An 18,394-nucleotide genomic window follows, 5' to 3' on the forward strand; every position below is an offset into this window, starting at 1 on the left:
CCATTGGGGTTCTTACTCAGGATCTATGCAGCCCAGAGTGCGAGGCCTCTAGGTATGGAACTGCAAGATCCAGCGAGGGTACCACGCGAGTTATCCAAGCCCCTGGCCCTCGGGAGCTGTGGCCTGGAATATACCGCGCCCCCTGCCGGCTCTGTGCCTGACCTGGCCGCGACCCCAGACTCCCTCGGAGCCGCAGGAACCAGGCGCAGGGCACACGCCTAGAGGAGTGGGGCTCGCCAGCACCCACCTACCCCACCCCTTACCCCAAAAGCGGCGGAGACTCCAGGGTTCTGGAATGGGCTAGTCAGATTTCGCAATAGGGGCAAGGCTCCGAAAGGCTAATTTAAGAATTGGGATTTGGAGGGGGGATTTCTCAAGTTTCGGAATTTACGTATCTATTTGGAAATATAAGAATAACCAAAATCAGGAGGAAAGATACCGTTTTGTTTCCCCACCCCCTTGCCCTTGTAATCCAATTATGCCTTATAAGGTTGCAACCTGAGAGTTTGCCTGGCTGCCCTCGGAGCCTTCATTCACCCATTGTAAACGTGAGGGTTTACTGACGGGGAGCACACTAATGCTTCACGTATGTTAATAGCTTTACAGTTTACAAAGCACAGTCACATCCTGATCTCCTTTGATCCTCACACCTACTCTTGAGTTAGGCAAGGAAGGTAACATTACTTTTCTCTTCACTAAGTGGAAAACTGAAGTTTAGAGACTGTATTTGCCCGAAGTCACACCAAAAGTGTTAGTAAGCAGTAGAGTCCTAACTCGGTTCCCTCAAGCAAGCACGGCAGACTGCGGCGCGGCGTGGATTTTTCTAAACTGGGGTCATCATCTCGTCAAGGGGGAGATGAGAATCCTAGCCCTTGCCCAAGGATTTATGCCTGTTTTTGATGAATCACACCCTTTTGTGTTCTTCCATCACTGCTTCTTGACTCCACTTTCTTGTCTTCCAGGGGGCCAAACTCAGCCCGAGGGGCTCCCTACTTCTTGCATGCGGACCTCTAGTGTCCTATCACCCACTACGCCAGGCTCAGGTCCTGAAACCAGGTAGGGAGGTCGAGGGCGCTAGACACTGGGACTCACCCTATAGCAACTCGCTGTATGAACATGGGCAAGTCACATCTTTCCTCCAGTTTCCTTATCAATAACGTGCCCCCAGCAGATCTCTAAGCTTCCTACCTGCTCTGTCATACTGGTTCTGCCATACAGTGCAAAGGCGGCTGGGCGTTGCGTTGCGCGGACCTTTCCTGGTCTGGGCCGCGCACTGCTGGCTCAGCCGCCTTTTCACTCTCAGGACTGAACCGTGGACGTTGCACCTGGGGAAGGGAAGGGCGCGCCGAAGTTACTTATTCTGAGAACTCTTCCCGGAGGAAGTCACCTGAGCGGACCTGAGTTCCAGCTGAGGGCAGCAGGGAACAGATCCCTGGCTCTGGCTCTGGCGCTGGTAAGGGCTCGGGACGCCGATGGTAAGAGGGGTGCAGCGCAGCGTACCGGTTGGGTTCTGGCCGCCTGGCTGGCCGCAGGGCAATCACCGCAGTAGATTCAGTCAGGCGGCTAGTATGTCCACATCGCAGACAGCAGGTATTACTGCCTATCTGCCCAGTTTCCAGGATCCTTCCCATCCTAACTTGTTTTTATCGCTTGTTTCCCATTGCCCACCTCTCCCTTTCAGTTTGTCCCCTGCAAGTCAGGCCCTTTGCACCGACCCTGTCCAGGACTGGCTATCTGTCTTGTCTAAGGATGCGACCTACTTGTTGCCAGCTTCCAGCTGGGGCCGCGCCAAGACAGGTTTTACTTTCATTTCTCCAGCGCGCGCTTCGGACTGTTGGAGAGGTCAAGGACAGCTGGGCGCCGGCCCACAGCCAGGGAAGGTCCTGTGGTCTGGACTCGTTCCTTCCAATTCCCACCAGCCCTGGGGTATTCGGTCTGCAGAGAACTCTGCGGCTGTATCTCGTTGCCTCCTTTCAGTGTCCTTTAGGAAAGCCCTCTGACCCCCTAGAGGGGAAACCCCTCTCGCTGCCGCTGCAGGATCGCGAAGGGAGCCCTTAGTGCAGACTTTGCTCTGGGCTTCGGGCAGCTTCAAAAGCAAAGCAAACTCAGGAGTGAAGACTCAGCTCTGCTACGCCCAGCTCCAGGGCCCATGCCAGCAGCGTAGCCGCAGTGCCAGGAATTCCCACCTGAGAGCCTTGGCACGCTCCTTATCAGTCCAGGTGCGCCTTGTACCTCTGGTAAGCCTTGTAGATCTGACGCTTGAGAACCCCGCCAATTCTTTCTTTAAAGTTCTGTATTGGCAGCTCGGGATTTTGCCAGCACATTTGTATCTTCGAAGGTTGTGTGTGTGTGTGTGTGTGTTTGCATGGGTGGGCGCAGTATGTTCCCCAAAGCATCGTGGGGTATAAGCCGGAAAAAAAATGAAATTTGCCAAATGTTGGCATGTTTTTTTCCCCCCCTTGGATCCGCGTGTTCACTTAAACATTGGATTTTTTTAAAAATCGCTAGAATGGGCCGGCCGAGTGGCTCAGTTGGTTAAGAGCTCGCTCAAGAGTGCGAGCTCTGAGCAACAGCGGTTCGAGTCCAGCCCGAGCTGAGCAGCCGCTGAGCTGCCAACAGGTAGCAGGATGGCTCAGCTAGAAAAAAAAATAAAAATCGCTAGAATGCCTTTTCGGTTACATGGTCAGATCTAGAAGGAAACACCACAGTGGGAGTCCTGCTCCTGGTGATTTGTTAAGGTGGAGTTTCATCCATCCAAGTCATAGTGATTGTAGGTAGATTCACTTTGAGTACAAAGGAAGAAGGAAGGAAGTGAAGGAAGAAACACCTTTAAAATCTCACAGGCAAGAAAAGAGAAAAAAAGAAAAGAAACTCTGATTAATGTGGATCCACTTTTTTTGTGTCCAAGAATTTTTAAAAGGTCAGGTTGTAAATAAATCCCAAAGCACTGTAATAAATGTGTATATCCTGACATCATTTATACAGACATACAAATATGCTAAAAGCTTGTTGTGTAAAGATATCTTAATTTTTTCTACACATTCCAACTAAATTATTTTTAGGCCCTAAATCCAAGCCTTACTCTTAGTAGTTTTGAGTTTTTAAAAAAATGTGGTGGTTGTTTCTCAGCTAACATTGTGGACAGTCTCTAAAGCCAGTCTGACCACACTCAGGTCATGCTGAAAAGTAATGAGAAACAATAAATAATATTAATAACATTAATAAGAATAACTAAAAGTGAGTAGCTAAGTACACTGCATAATTATTTCAGGTGTTTCTTTTTTCAAACAGGACATTTTATAATGTGTTTATTATTCATATGGTTCAAAATACCTTTGCTAAGCTTAGGGCTTTTTTATAAAGTTCATTTGAAAACAAGGTTCAAGAAGCATCCTGGAGTCATAACACAAAGTGATTTAGAGAAAGGATACAATTAGCTTTGCAGATTTGGTCATTTACAGCAAGAAAAGCGGTATACAAAATTCAGGGCACTTTTTGGGGGATCTTTGAGTTCTCCAAGGAGCTAATAAAATATAGGTCCCTTCCAGAAAAATGCACATGTACATAAACCAATTTAAGTATAAAATAGACATAATAATTTCAGTAGGTTGACCAAGTTAAGAATGCTGACACAGACTAAAAACCACTGTTTCTATAACATTAATTTCTGTCTTGGAGTGATGAAGGCAGAAAGGGCAGTTAACATCTCTCTTTACGGCATAATATTTTCCAGAACATCAGCATAAAGAACAGTAATGCTTGTGCTGCCTCATTTTATGTTCCTGCACAAAACAGATGGACTGACATAATCAGTCCTTGTATGTGATAAAGTCAGAAGACAAACCTCCCTGGAGGTTAAAGAAATTCTTTTTTTTTTTTCTAACTGAGCCATCCTGCCACGTGTTGGCAGCTCAGCGGCTGCTCAGTTCCAGCCGGGAATCGAGCTGCTGTTGCTCAGAGCTCAAACTCTTGAGTGAGCTCTTAACCAACTGAGCCACTTGGCCAGCCCTTGTCCCTGGAGGTTAAAGAACATAAGTTGCCATAGGACAAATGAAAAGGAACACTGAAAAGATAGTTAACATATAGAAGCTTGTTGTTAATACTAACAGCTACAACAGAAAAAGATGAAATGACTTCAAGATAAATCTATTATTGATGGCACAATGAATGGTATTAATAAATGGATTATAAAAGAGATGATTAGGCCATTTGGGGTCATTCCTAGCCTTTGAAAATGGCCACTGGCCTCCAGGTGGGACCCCTGTGCTATCAGATTAGAACCATTGGAATGAGGCAATTCTTATGTATGGGCCTGCATGATTTGAAAGTTCATTCATTCTTTCAACAAATATTTACTGAGCATGTATTACACGCCTAGCTCTGTGCTAAATACTGGGCATACAATAATCATCAATGCAAATATCATTCTTGCCCTCAATGAGCTTACAACATTGTAAGGTAGCCAGACATAAACAAATTCTCATAGGAATATATACATGACTATAAAGCGTGGTGTTTTGAAAGAAAAGCAAGACTAGGGGTATCTAGTCTTGGAGGAACTGGCATGTGCAAAGGCTTAGAGATGAGAAAGAATTTGGTACATTAGATAAAATGAAAGGAGGTTAGTGTGCAGCTAAGATGCTGAACAACAGCTCAACCTGGAGCTGGACTGCCGTGGGTGGCAGGCGACAGCATAGGCTGCAGTCCCCTGCTGCAGTGGGCTGCCATAAGCTACCGTGTGTAGCCAGCAGCCAGCATGAGCGGCCACCAGCCGCAGTGAGTGACCGTCCAGAAGCTGGTGACTGATCTGCCTCACCTGGGAAGAGCGCAATGATGGTGCCAACTTGGGCCAGTGAAGCAACAACCTCCATAACTAGACTGAAGAACAAAACAACAGCAACTTGTCTGTTCCCTTTCCCGATTCCCCAACGCTGTTCCCCTCCTCCCACTTCTCCAATAAAATCTTTAAAACAACAACAACAACAACAACAAAAGAAGTCATCAGGATTAGAGTAAACAGGACCCTTTGAGACATGATCAAGATTTTGCACTTTATTCATGGTGATGTGGGAAACTGTTGACAGGTTTGAAGAGGAGAGAGTCATGACCTGATATACATTTATTTAAAAGATCATTTCGCCTATTGAATGTAGTAGATAGATTAGGGATGAGCAAGAAAGTAAGCAGTGCAGTGGTGGCGCCCTGGAGAGATTGGAGTAGGCTTAGTCCCCCCATAATCTCTATTAATCCCCGGTCCCCCCACACTCCACCCTAATCTTCATCAACACAGCAAGCCAGTTTCATGGACATGCCCCTTGTTCAGTTGCACAGGGCCGGGCCACACACTTGGTTTAATGCTCTGCTTGTCACCGTTTTGAAGTTCTTAATTTTTGAACAGTGGGTCTTACATTTTCGTTTTGCATTGGACTCCACAAATTATGTAGACAGTCCTGCTTGCCAAATGAACATGCAATCCAAGTAAAAGCAGCCTGTAATCTCTCACAACACCTATTTAACTATAGCTACTAATATCAGGGTTACTTCATATGAGTGTCAAGATTCAACTATTCATATAATCATACATGTGAAAGAAACTGCAGGACAATTTCTAGTAGCCATCTCTGAAGCCTCCTTCCCACACCCCAATATATGCCCAAGGTAGAAACAGTGTGTTTGCTATACACATTTAATTTGAAGAAAGTGTTCACTATTCACTGTCTTTAACTTTTACCTGTATGGAAAGTCTGGGGACCACCAATGAAGAGGAGTTAGGAAGAATGTTAGAGCAGTTAGGAAGCCATAGCAATAGTCAAGGTGGAAGGTGATAGTGGCTCACGCTAGAGAGGTGGCATTGAGGGTGAAGAGAAGTGTACATATTTGGGAACTAGGATCAATAGGACTGAGTAATGAATTAAGGTTGAGAGAGAGGCAGGTGTCAAGGGTAACAATCATTTAGTTTTTCACTTAGGCAACTAAGTGGATGGAGATGTGGCAATGGGTCAGGGAATTTTTCTACCACAGCTGCTTAGTCTCCTCTGCTACTGGTTGGTAAGAGACCATTTGAAGAGGCCCCAGCCCTGCCTGTGGACATTTGGTCAAGTCACACTCTCATATTGCCTCTCTGAAGTGTAGTGGCTAACCACAGGGAGCACTTGAAATGACTTTACAGATCAACCGCTCACTCCATGACAACCAAATGTAGGAGCAGATAGTTCTGGCTTACTAGTAATCGTCTCCTTTTTGTCTTCTAAAGAGTAAAAGGCTTCTGCTCTAGATACATCATCTTTGTGTTGCATAGTCTTCCTCTGCTCCTGCTCCTGCCAGGTTTCTGTAAAACAAATCTGGGCTTGCTTTACTCTCTCACTCTTTGGTGAAAGGTGATGGTGGTTATCTCAGTCTGGCTTTCAGCCAACCTCAGTAATCAGGCTGCCTCGTGAGGGCTTATCAGTTTCAGCAGATTGGTAGCTGTTGGCTGAGAAGTAAAGCACAGCTCCAGTGTATGCTAAATATGTTCGTGTGTGTATACAACACATGGTGCCTTTTATACATATACCTGGGATTTATCAAAATCCCTACACTACAAAACACCCATGGGCAAATGGTGTGGCAACCTACCTGACCTAACAGATGGTCTAAGAGCACAAGGCATTTAATTCTAAGCTTGAAAAACAACTAAGTTTTGATGAAAACAAAAAAAAGTTAAAATAATTTAAACCAACACTTGTGAATGAAATAAAAAAAAACACATTTAAAAAAAGTAAAATGGGCCCCCCCACCTCATGTTATTTATAAAATTAACTCAAAATGAATCAATGACCTAAATACAAGAGCTAAACTATGAAACTCTTAAAAGAAAACATAGGAATAAATCTTCATGACCTTGGATTTGGAAATGGATTCTGAGATATGACACTAAAAGCACAGGAAACAAAAATAGGTAAGTTGGATTTTATATGGTGTATACATACAATAAAGTATTATTCAGCCATGAAAAGAATGAAGTATAGATACAAGTTACAATGTGGATGAACCTTGAAAATATTATACTAAATGAAAGAACCCAGACATAAAAGGTCACAAATTGTATGGTTGTATTTATATCAAATATCTATAATAGGTTTTAAAAAACAAGATTCAACCAAAGAAGATCTAATTGTCTTTAAGTGATTCCTGAATTGGGCAGCATCTCACCTACAACTAGGTCGCTCTGAAGGGTTGTACAAAATGGAAGGTTTTTGTTGAAAGAAGGGTTGGGCAAGGGAGCTATTAACAAAAGAAAGAATTATTCTTAGGCCCTGACATCTTTTCTTTCAGGGAAGAGAGTGGGAAGCATTTTTATCATGCAGATTGCCTCTTCTATCTATGGGCAATGGAGAGGACCCATGTGACAGGTTACTTGTGCTTGTCCAGGAAATTCCTATTGGTCGATTAAGATTATGTTTCTAGGGTCGGTGGAGTGGCTCAGCTGGTTAAGAGCTCAAGCTCTGAGCAAGTGTGCAGGTTTGATTCCCACATGGGCCAGTGAGCTACGTCTGAGCTGAGCTGCCGCTGAGCTGCCAACAGGTGGCAGGATGGCTCAGCTGGTGAGAGCACGTGCTCCTAACAACAAGATTGTGGGTTGGACTCCCCCATGGGATGGTGGGCTACACCCACCTGCAACTAATAAACACCACACCTTGAGCTGAGTGGCCCTGAGCTGGCGCCTGGCGGCCAGATGGCGACTGAACTTGGAGCTGAACTAGCTGCGCCCTCCACAACTAAGATTGAAGGACAATAACTTGGCTGTTCCCTTTCCCCAATTCCCCAACACTGTCCCCCTTCCCCAATAAAATCTTAAAAAAAAAAAAAAAAAGATTGTTTCTGGGAGAAGTTGAAGCTTCAGCTGGATCAGATATTAAATCTAGGTTTGGTATCATGGGTTTTTATCATGAGTAATGCCATTTTGAGCCTGTGGTTTTTTTCTTTAACATAAGTAAATCCATGGAGACAGAACACAAATTGGTGGTTACCAGGGGCTGGGGGAGGGGGAAATGGGAGTGACTGCTTATTTGGGTTTGGGTTTTTTTTTTGGGTGATGAAAATGTTTTGGAATGAGATGGAGGTGATAGTTGCACAACACTGAATGCACTAAATACCACTGAATTGTACACTTTAAAATGGTTAATTTTATATGTGAATTTCATCTTAATTAAAAAAAAAAAGTAAAATGGGTAAGAAACATGATAGCTGCCTTAAAAATCTGAAAGGGTATCATATAAAGATAGGTTTTTAGTTTTTTCTGAGTAGTTCCAGAGAGCAAAATCAGGGAAAGCTACAGGACAGCTCTGACATAACAAGGAAGAATTTGCCATGGGAGAACTAACAAAGGGGCTGTTAAACAGTGGAACGGGGTGCCTCCCAAGGAAGTGAGATTACTCTCTACTGAACATGATAAAGTTGGATGATGAGCTCTCAGGGAAGTTATAGAGGATTCTTACATGAGGTATGATTGAAACTTGTTCGGTTTAATTATTTTCAAGCTCAATCTGTTATCTCTCTCCACCCCTGCAATTAGGCTGATTCAGTTTGACAACAAGCAATTTGCAAATGCATTCTTAAAGTATTCTGTCCTGGAGTTTCAGTTTTCATTGGGCAGCCCAACCCTCTCAAACTACAGATGAAGCAAGTGTGGGACAGAAAGGGGAAATGGTCAATTACAGTAAACAATCAGGAGCTCTGTGGACGCCCAGTTCTGAGTTCCAGCCATTGCAGCTTCTTGCTGATAGTTGGGGAACACTGTACATTTACTCAATAAAATGCTGGGGTGCCAAAAAAATGTGTACAAGTGGACTCTTCGGTCAATGTTGGTCAAGCAGTAGTTTGCAGTAATCAGGAGTGTCTGGATGTTGATGGTAACCACTTTGAGCACTTCTTGTAATTGCAGAAGCTGAACTTTTATTCATCTTTATTTATTGCTATATATTATTACAATTTTAATAGTTTTTTCCTCTTTTAAAATGTATATACATGTTTTTGGCACCCTCGGTATTTAAGCACTTACCACTTTGCTTACAGCTCTTATGTGTAAATGGTTAAAGGTTAAATCCTCAATAATGAGTAGTGATAAGCAACTAAGAAGATGATCATATTTGCAAAACATGGAGATTCTCAAAACTTCAGTCTACCACTTGTAATTATCCTGCTACTAAAATTTAATGAGATACTAACAGATGACAAAGCAAGCTCATCTGGGTGTCTCACCAGCCAAATTCGAAATGATCAATAAAAGGTGCAGTAAAAGAGAGAGACACAGGTAAGTCTTAGGTTAGTTGATGAGACTAATTAATTTTATTGCGTGTTTGAGCAGAGAAGTTGGAAGTCACCACCTGATTCCGCTACAAGAGCCCTAGGACTGCTTTCTGAAAGGGGAAGAAAGCCCCTGGAAGAGACAAGCCTCCGCCCTCGGACTCTGTGGGACCCAGTCAGTTTAGTAGGCTTCCAGGGATGCCGCATTCTCCGGTGGAATCCAGCCCCGCCTTGGGGCGCTCCGGGGGAAGCCCAAGCCAACCGCCCCCAGCCCATCCAGCACTGAACCCCGAGGCGCCTCTGAAGATTGCGCAAAAGCCTCTCCCTCCCCCGCATGCTGGGTGGCATGTTCCTAAAATTCCCATTTACAAAACATAAACAGGAAACGTGCAGCAAAAGTCCTGGCGGTGCAAATTCCATGCTTCCAGTCGAGGGCGGGAGAATCTCATCTTGGGGGGGGGGGGAGGGGAAGCAGCAAACTTTCCAGGGGACTCCTCAACCATCCTCGTCTCTTTTTCCCAGATCCAGAAAGAAAAGCGTCAAGAAGGCGGAAGGAAGGACACCCTGCTCTAGGAAAAATAGGGGAGGGGGAAGTGGGCCACGAAGGGGCAGCCAGGTCTCACAGTGAACCACCTCGAGCCGCTGCAGTGGCTGCCTGCGGTGGTAATACGCCCGACCGCCCACTCCCCAAACTCAGCTGTGCAAGCGGCTGGCGGGAGTGGGGTGGGGGTGGGATCACAGCCGGAGCTCCGGCCACCGAACCGAGGGGGGGGAGGAGGAGCGGGCGCTGGACGCGGCGCAGGCGCAGAGCGTGCCTCAGTTGTCAAACATGGCTGAACTGCTGCCGCTGCCGCTACTGCTGCTGCAGGGAAAATGCTGAGCCCTCCCGGGCCCGGTGGGCGGAGGCGGCGAGGGCGGCGACGGGCACCCGCTTCCCGGGCGCGGCGGCGGCGGCCATGGCCCGGCTGGCCGACTACTTCATCGTAGTAGGCTACGATCACGAAAAGCCAGGTAAGGGTGTGGGGCGGGCGCCGCCCCCGGGCCTCCCCGCCCCCGCCCCCCGGCTGCTGTCCAGTGGGCTCTGTGGGGCCGGGCGTCGCTGCTGGGAGGCGTGGAGGGCCGGGCTGGCCGCAGCAGAGCCGGTGGTCGGCGTCCGGCCTTCTTAGCAGGCTGAGCCTCGCGGTGGGCGTGAGGGACCGGCACGAGGCGAGGGGGAGGGGAGGAGGCCGCGTCGGTCCGGGCCCAGGGCGGCCCAGCTGAGCCCACTGGGGGCGAGTCAGGGTGCCGCGACCCCTTTGCTCTGGAAGGGCCCTGGTGCGGGCGGGATTGGATCAGGACTGTAGGGCTGGGAGGGCGGGAGTCAAATGTGCTAAGTTACTAGGGGATAAACTTCTGCCCTGCATCCTGAGTGAGTAACGAGTGACGAGGGGGGCTGTCCTCGCCCAAGGAAGTGCCGAGAGTCCAGTGCTGCTTCACCCCTGTGCTGTTGGGGGCAGGTCTAGTCACTGCCCCAGTGAAGGCGTGGTACCGGGGAACAGGGAAGGATCCTTGCCCTTTTAGACATTTCTAGGAAATGCGCCCTGTTATTTCAGGACAAATGTGATGGTCATTTCTGAATGAGCCTGAACACTCTTCGAAGTAAAGCTAGTTAGCAGGCCACTGACGTTGATATTGTTGCACTTGAATGCGTGTTTTAATTGTTCTATTCATTCGTTTCATAATTTTCATAAGGAACAATTTGGCAAATGCATTTCAATTTAATTGATGGACTTCTGCACTTTAAGAGAATTCAGGGTACATGCACGTTTACTTTGTATTTGTATCCCTTTGTACTACTGTATAACTAAGCATAATGTAATAAATTGAGCTGGGGAAGCACATCTATTTTTGGGTACTTCTGGTCGCACATTTGCCAGGAATTTTAGATTTCAGCTAGACAGTTTGTTCACTTTTTAGAGGAAGTGCTGAGATTGTGTTTTGCTGATGGTTACAGCCATTTGTAGCATCAGAATACCATTGTTCTACCCACTCTTGGTTCACTGCTCCTTTCACTGTTCCTCTCTGAATAACTTCCTTTAGTGGGAACCTTTTATATTCTTTAATTTTTCACCACTGATGACCTGATTGAGGTCAGTTAAGAGTTGGCTATGTTTAAAGTATCTTCTTAGTCCAAAATTTTATTAATTATTTCTTAGTAATTTTGCATGGTTTGGTGTCCCTTACAAAGATTAACAATATGGAGAATCACAGTTTTTTAACATAATTTCATTTTTAGCGACAGTATTTTTTCTCACTTTTAAAAAAACTTGAAACAGTCACAAACTTGCAGAAAAGTTGCAAGTATGGACCGCCCCCCTCCTGCTCCCCCAACCAGTGAGAGGAAGCTGCTGACCTGATGCCCTATCATCTCAGGATACTTTAGTGTGCATTTTCTACAAATAAGGACTTCTCCTACATAATCACAATACAATCATCAAAATCAGGAAATTAACATTGATGCAGTACTCCATCTAGTTCTCAGACTAGATTTGTTGATTGTGCCATTAATCTCTACTGGCAAAAAGATCCTGTTCGAATTATGTGTTGCATTTATTTGTCGTGTCTCTTTCGTTTTCTCCAATCTGGAACAATTCCTACATTGACACAAAGGTTACAGGGCAGTTATTTTATAGAATTCCCCTCAATTTGGAATAGTCTGTTCTGTTATGATTAGATACATACAAGTATTTGGGCAGGAATATTATAGAAAGGATGCTCATTGCATCCTATTAGGTGGTGCACAATTTCAATTTGTACCATTATTGATGATTTTCACTTTGATTACTTAGTATAAGCAATGTCTGCCAGTCTTCTTCATTATAAAGTTAATATGTACTAGTTAATTAATAAATAATTGTTGTAAGGAGTACTTTGCAGCTATGTAAATAATCTTGTTCCTCATCAAACTTTTAATGTATTTATTCATATCTGTATGTGTTCATGATTTTATGTGTTTTTAGTGGCTTATATTCTGTTACTATTCATTTTAACATTCAAATTGTTCCTCATTTGGCCAGTGAGAGCTCATTGATGCTGCCTGCTGTGTCCTTGTCCCTATCATTCTTTGAGCATGTCCTTACTTTTTGTCACAGGGGTATGTTCTGGGCTTATATTGTATTGTTCCTGTCTAACCCTGGAATCAGCCATTTCTCTAGGGAACCCTGGTTCCTTTTAGTGGAGAATGACATTTAGAAGCCAAGATCTCAGTGCCAGTGTGTTTATTGCTATTGGGTTGTTACTCCTTCCAGGCCTTCTTAATGGATGGAGCTGAGGAATATATGTACACACACACACACACACACACACACACACACACACGTACACCTATATTTATTTGTTTATCTAGTGACAGTGATGAATTGATACCAACCAATACCTCCAATTTCAGCCCAACACTCAAGGGTCTATTCTTGTTTTTCCTTTTTTATATTTGTAACATTCTTCTATGTCAGTGAGAATCCGGCTTCTGTTATCCTTAATTATGTATTGGGTCGCTGGGAAAGTCATGACGCATTTTTGCATCGAAAAACATAACAAAAGACGTCATGACTTTCCTGATGACCCAATATACTTACTTGTTCAATCTTCTTGTGTATTTAACTTGTTTCCAGTTTTGTGCTCTTAAAATACTACTGTCATGCTGAGGAGACTATAGCTTGAAAATGACTGATTTTTTTAGACAGTTTGATTTTTATAATTTGAAGTTAAGACTTCATTTACCTGACTTTACTCTGACTTTGCATATGAACTATGGCATAATAATTAGGAAATATCACTTGTTTCTAATAAGTGAAGTTTTCTTTTTTTTTTTAAAGATTTTATTGGGGAATTGGGGGAGGGGGACAGTGTTGGGGAATCGGGGAAGAGGAACAGACAAGTTGCTGTCCTTTTGTTCTTCAGTCTAGTTGTGGAGGACGTGGCTTCACTGGCCCATGTTGGTGTTATCATTGCGCTCTTCCCGGCTGAGGCTGTCGCTCGCCAGCCATTGGATAGCCGCTCACGGTGACTCACGGGCAGCCCAGCTCCAGGTCGAGCTGTTGTTCACCATCTGAGCTGTAGAGGGCGCAGTGTCACTGGCCATCATGTGGGATCTGAACCTGGGCCCTCCTGCTCAGAGCTGGCGTCCCAAGCCGGCTCTTAACCAACACGCCACTCTACCGGCCCAAATGGAGACAGTTTTAAAATAAATAATGATAAATGAAAATGCACCACTTCACTGAGGGAAAGAGAAGACTTTTTATGAGAGGTGATGTTTATACCAAGTTATGTAGGATGAATAAGAATTTGCCTTGTGGAAAGGAGAGTACATGCAGAGAGAAAAACATTTCAGTGTGTGAACGTCTTGTTTCAGGAATGGAGAGAAAAGTAGTGTAGATGGGAATTGAGGTTAGCTTTGATGCTGTAGTGGGCTGGGGTAAGATTGTGAGAAGCTTTGTATATCAGGCTATTGAATTTAGCCTTGACTTGGTAGACATTATGGTCTGTTGAAAAGTAGAGGTTCTTTAAAAACAAGAAACAACATAGAAATGTGACTCAAATGGCAGTAGAATGGAGGAGAATGACCAGTACGAGAAAACTCAGGAGCTTTTACAGTGGGAATGGAAAGGAAGGTATGGATTCTAGAGAAATTTGAAAGCTCAAATTATTAAAATTTAATAATGAATGGATGTGCGTGGTAAAGGAGAAAGTAATGGAAGGTAGCATAGTTTCTAGCCTGGGTAATTGGGTGGCTGATGTAAATAGGGAATTCAAGGGAAGGAATGAATTTGGATAAAGGAAAGATGCAGAGCTTAGTTTTGCATATGTTGAATTAAAGGTGCCTGCCTATAGTCAAGGAAGAGATGTCATTTAGATATATGGGTCAGGAGGTAAGGAGAGAAGTGATTAGGGATTTCATTTGACAATAACATATGGTCACCTGATTGTCACATATGAAGACAAAAATGAGATTGTTCAGGAAATGTGTGTAGAATGGAAAGAGGAGTGGCCTAAGAATTGAACCCAGAGAAAATTCAATATTTAAGAGGTAGATAGAGCAGTAGCAGCTAGGAAAATGAATAGAAGTGTTCAGTAACATGAGAGAATGGAGATAGTGTGGTATCATGGAAACACTGGGTATAGAGAATTTTGAAGAGGGGGAAATGATGAATAAATGTGTAAAGCTCTGAAGATATCATGTATAATTAGTACTAAAAATAATGTCTTACTCCATTTGGATTGCTATAACCAATTACCATAGACTGAGTGGCTCAAACAAACATTTAGTTCTCCTAGTTCTGGAGGCTGGGAAGTCCCAGATCAGGGTACAGGCAGATTCAGAGTCTTGTCTCTTCCTGACTCAGATGGCCGTATTTTCACCATGTTGTCATGTGGTGGAAGGGGCAAGGGAGCTCTTTAGGGTCTCTTTATAAGGGCACTGATCCCATTCATAAGGGCTTTGCCCTCAGGACCTAGTCACCTCCAAATACCATCACTTTGGTGCCACCTCTGTATGCCATCACGTTGGGGATTAGGTTCTAACATGAATTTTGGGGGGATACAAACATTTAGTTTATAACAAATAGGCTCATGAATTTGATAATTAAGATAGTGACTTTAGAACATTACAGTGATGTTGGGGGGGTGCAAAGCCAGTTTTATAAATGCACATCTCAAGTCATATGCTGTATAAACCTTATGTAGTCCAATTTATTTCATTTTTTTTTAGAAGCTCACTATGACCTGCAACCCATGGCTTGTGGAAAGTAGAAAGAGGGGTCAGAGGTGATTACAAAATTCCAAACCTGAAGGTCTGTGGTATTTGTAATTCCGTGACTTAAGTTAAGAAGATTAAAAATGTTTTTCTTTTAAAATTGCTGTTTATCTTTGTGGGCTTGGAAGATAATGGGGTTTATTTTATAGCCATCCAAGTGGAGACTTCAAAAGATGGGACAGGTAGGGGCTGGACACAAAGACTTGAGAGTCATTAGAGTAGACAGAGCTTTTACATTGTGTGAGTGCCCTCAGAAAGCAGGTGTAGAGACAGAGGAATACAGGACCAAGGACTGCACTTTGGGGAACACTACTGGTAAGAGGATGGAAGATAAAAGGAACCATGGAAGAAGGGGTTGGAGAGTTTGGGAGAGCATTTAGTTTCCCCAATGGCCATTCTTCTTCTTAATGGTGATAGAACCCCTGATTTTTGGCTACATATGTGGCCATGCAGAGGAGAGACTGTTTTCAAGTTTCTAAAATTTTAAACTAAGTTCTGGCCCATTGGATAAAAGTGGAAATGATGAGAACAGTATCCCAAAAGTATTCTTAAAGGATGAAGGTATGCCTTCCTAGCTTTTCTCTTTCCTGAGACTGGCATGCTGACATAAAGACTAAAGCTCCAGCAGCTATCCTGGACCATGTAGATAAGGGACCACACCCTTGACTTATAGTGGGATTGTCATAGCTGCCCTTTGGAATTTTCTTTTTCTACATGAGAGATTAACCTTGTATGATTACATGGAAGACATAACCTTATATGTTTAAACCACTATAAATTAAGAGTTTTCTGTTTCAGAAATCCAGAGTCGTAAAAAGTGAGGGAATATTTCTGTGTCAGGTGTGGCAGATCGAGATCAGTGAGATGTGGAGTTAGTGAAGATCTTTATGTTCCATGAAATTTTAGAGTTGAAAGTTAACTATAGATCATTTAATTCAATCCAGTTTATGGATAAGGAACCAAGGCGCCTCTGCACTCCCCCATATCCCATCGTTACTTGTAAATTGTTACAGAGCTGTTGAGTGACAAAGCCTGGATTTGAAGTTTCCTAATGTCTGTACTCCAGTACAGAAAGCTGTCTTTAGAGAATTTATATCGAGGATACTTACCCCAGAATTCTTTCAGCTAGAGTGTTGTGTTGTAAACCAAGTTGCAAAACTTTAAGCAGGAAAAAGAATAGGATTTGGACGCAGCAGATTAAGACCGTTTGTTTGTGTCATCTGATTTTGAGAGGTAGGAATATCTGGTTGGAGAACTTTGAATGCTTTCTCTTCAGGAAAAAAAAGGCCTTTTTTTTTTTAAAAACATCCAGAGTTATCTGGCTAATTCATTAATACTTAATAAGACATGTTTGAATGGAATTATAGAAATAGTGAGGTCCAATGAGAGTTTAAAAAATGCATAGGACAGGATTTGAGCATTCCTCAAAGCAGGAAGAGTGGAAATTCATGGAATGAAAGCAGTTGATGCTGGAGAGGGCGGGGATAGTTATGGGCAGAAAGTTCCTTAGGGCTTGGGGTCTCAAGCATACGTATACAGCATACAAATACATCAGTGAGCTCTGACTCCTCCCCTCTAGAATTGTACTTTGGAAAATTGCCATTTCATTAGTCTGGAGATATTCTGTAATGGTGTACATCAAAACATGTCACCGATCAGCTGTGGGGACTTTGTGGGAAGTGATAAGTCACATAGACATGTTACAGAACCAGAAATCTACAGATAAACAACATTGATGGACAGGGAAGTACTGTGAAAAGATAGTGGTCAAGTGTGCTAACAGAGAGATTTCAGGATAGAATTTTAAATTTTATTTAAATAATAAATTAATTTCTAAGAAATCTAACCTCCCAAAATAACTTTCTGAGTAGCAGTTTAATTTGCCAGTTGTAGGTTTATTTACATATTATAAGTTGGTGTCCAACATGATGATCATCTTCATTAAAAAGTGTTATAAGAATGAAGCCACTGACTAAATCATTGTGTTGGTGGACTAGCATTTCTTTCTTTTTTTTTTTTTAAAGATTTTATTGGGGAATTGGGGGAGGGGAACAGTGTTGGGGAATCAGGGAAGGGGAACAGGGAGGTTGCTGTCCTTTTGTTCTTCAGTCTAGTTGTGGAGGACATTGCTTCACTGGCCCATGTTGGTATTATCATTGCACTCTTCCCGGCTGAGGCAGTCGCTCTCCGGCCACTGGATGACCATTCACGGTGGCTCATGGTGGCTCACACCAGCTGCCAGCTGCTCACACTGGCTGCCAGCCACTCACGGTAGCTCACAGCAGCCCACTGCAGCAGGGGTTGCAGCCTACGCCGTCGCCAGCAACTCATGGCCGCCCAGCTCCAGGTTGAGCTGTTGTTCATCATCTTAGCTGTAGAGGGCGCAGCGTCAATGTTCCTCATGTGGGATCTGAACCAGGGCACTGCTGCTCAGAGCTGGCGTCCCAAGCCAACTTTTAACCAATGAGCCACTTGGCCGGCCCCTGGACTAGTATTTCTTAATTCTAAAACATTACTATTGTCAAAACTGAGATAATTAATTATCATAAGATTTAATATCCTGTTATTTAATTATTGCTGAATCTGAGTCATGTTTGGATTATGAAATTGTTTATAAAGTAAAGACTCATTTAAAATTCCTATCTCCGGGCCGGCCGAGTGGCGCGTTGGTTAAGAACTGGCTTGGGACGCCAGAGGGCCCCGGTTCGGATCCCACATATGAGGGCCAGTGACGCTGCCCTCTACGGCTAAGATGCTGAACAACAGCTCGACCTGGATCTGTGTTGCCGTGAGTCACTGGCGACCGCGTAGGCTGCAGCCTCTGCTGCAGTGGGTTGCCATGGGTACCATGTGTAGCCAGCAGCCAGCGTGAGCGGACCTCAAGCCACTGTAAGCGGCTGTCCACTGTCCAGAAATTGGCAACTGATCTACCTCGCCCGGGAAGAGCGCAATGATGGTGCCAACTTGGGCCAGTGAAGCAACGTCCTCCACAACTAGACTGAAGAACAAAAAAGACAGCAACTTGTCTGTTCCTCTACCCCCAATCCCCCAGTGCTGTTCCCATCCCCCAATTGCCCCCCCAAAAATCTTAAAAAAAATTCCCATCTCCATAATATACATTGTGAAGAAAAACATAAGTTTTATAATTTCATAATTATTTTACTTTTTCTTGCACTTATCAGCGACTTCACTGTAGAATTTTTCAGAAAGTACGTTTTTTTTCTTTCAGTTCTGTCTCTAAGTTTTCCATTGTTTGCTGAAAAAAAAAGAATGAAAAAGTAATTTTACCTGTGGATATATTTCACACAACTGCTGCTT

At 43.9% G+C, this 18,394-nt stretch overlaps 1 protein-coding gene across 4 annotated transcripts in view; it reads left to right on the forward strand.

Moving 5' to 3' along the window:
* Nucleotides 1-10,083: 10,083 nt before the first annotated feature.
* The window catches only part of SBF2 (SET binding factor 2), a 429,728-nt gene continuing 421,417 nt past the window's right edge, over nt 10,084-18,394 (forward strand). For 3 of the 4 annotated variants that reach the window (XM_019656206.1, XM_019656207.1, XM_019656208.1), the window contains exon 1: nt 10,085-10,296. In XM_019656206.1, coding sequence (XP_019511751.1) covers nt 10,242-10,296 — 55 coding nt within the window. In that variant the 5' untranslated portion in view covers nt 10,085-10,241. Of the gene's footprint in view, nt 10,297-18,394 lie in introns of all 4 variants that reach the window. The other variant, XM_019656204.1, reaches the window with a different exon arrangement.

The sequence above is a fragment of the Hipposideros armiger genome, unplaced genomic scaffold (assembly GCF_001890085.2).
Source record: "Hipposideros armiger isolate ML-2016 unplaced genomic scaffold, ASM189008v1 scaffold_256, whole genome shotgun sequence".
In the NCBI taxonomy this organism is placed as follows: Eukaryota; Metazoa; Chordata; class Mammalia; order Chiroptera; family Hipposideridae; genus Hipposideros; species Hipposideros armiger.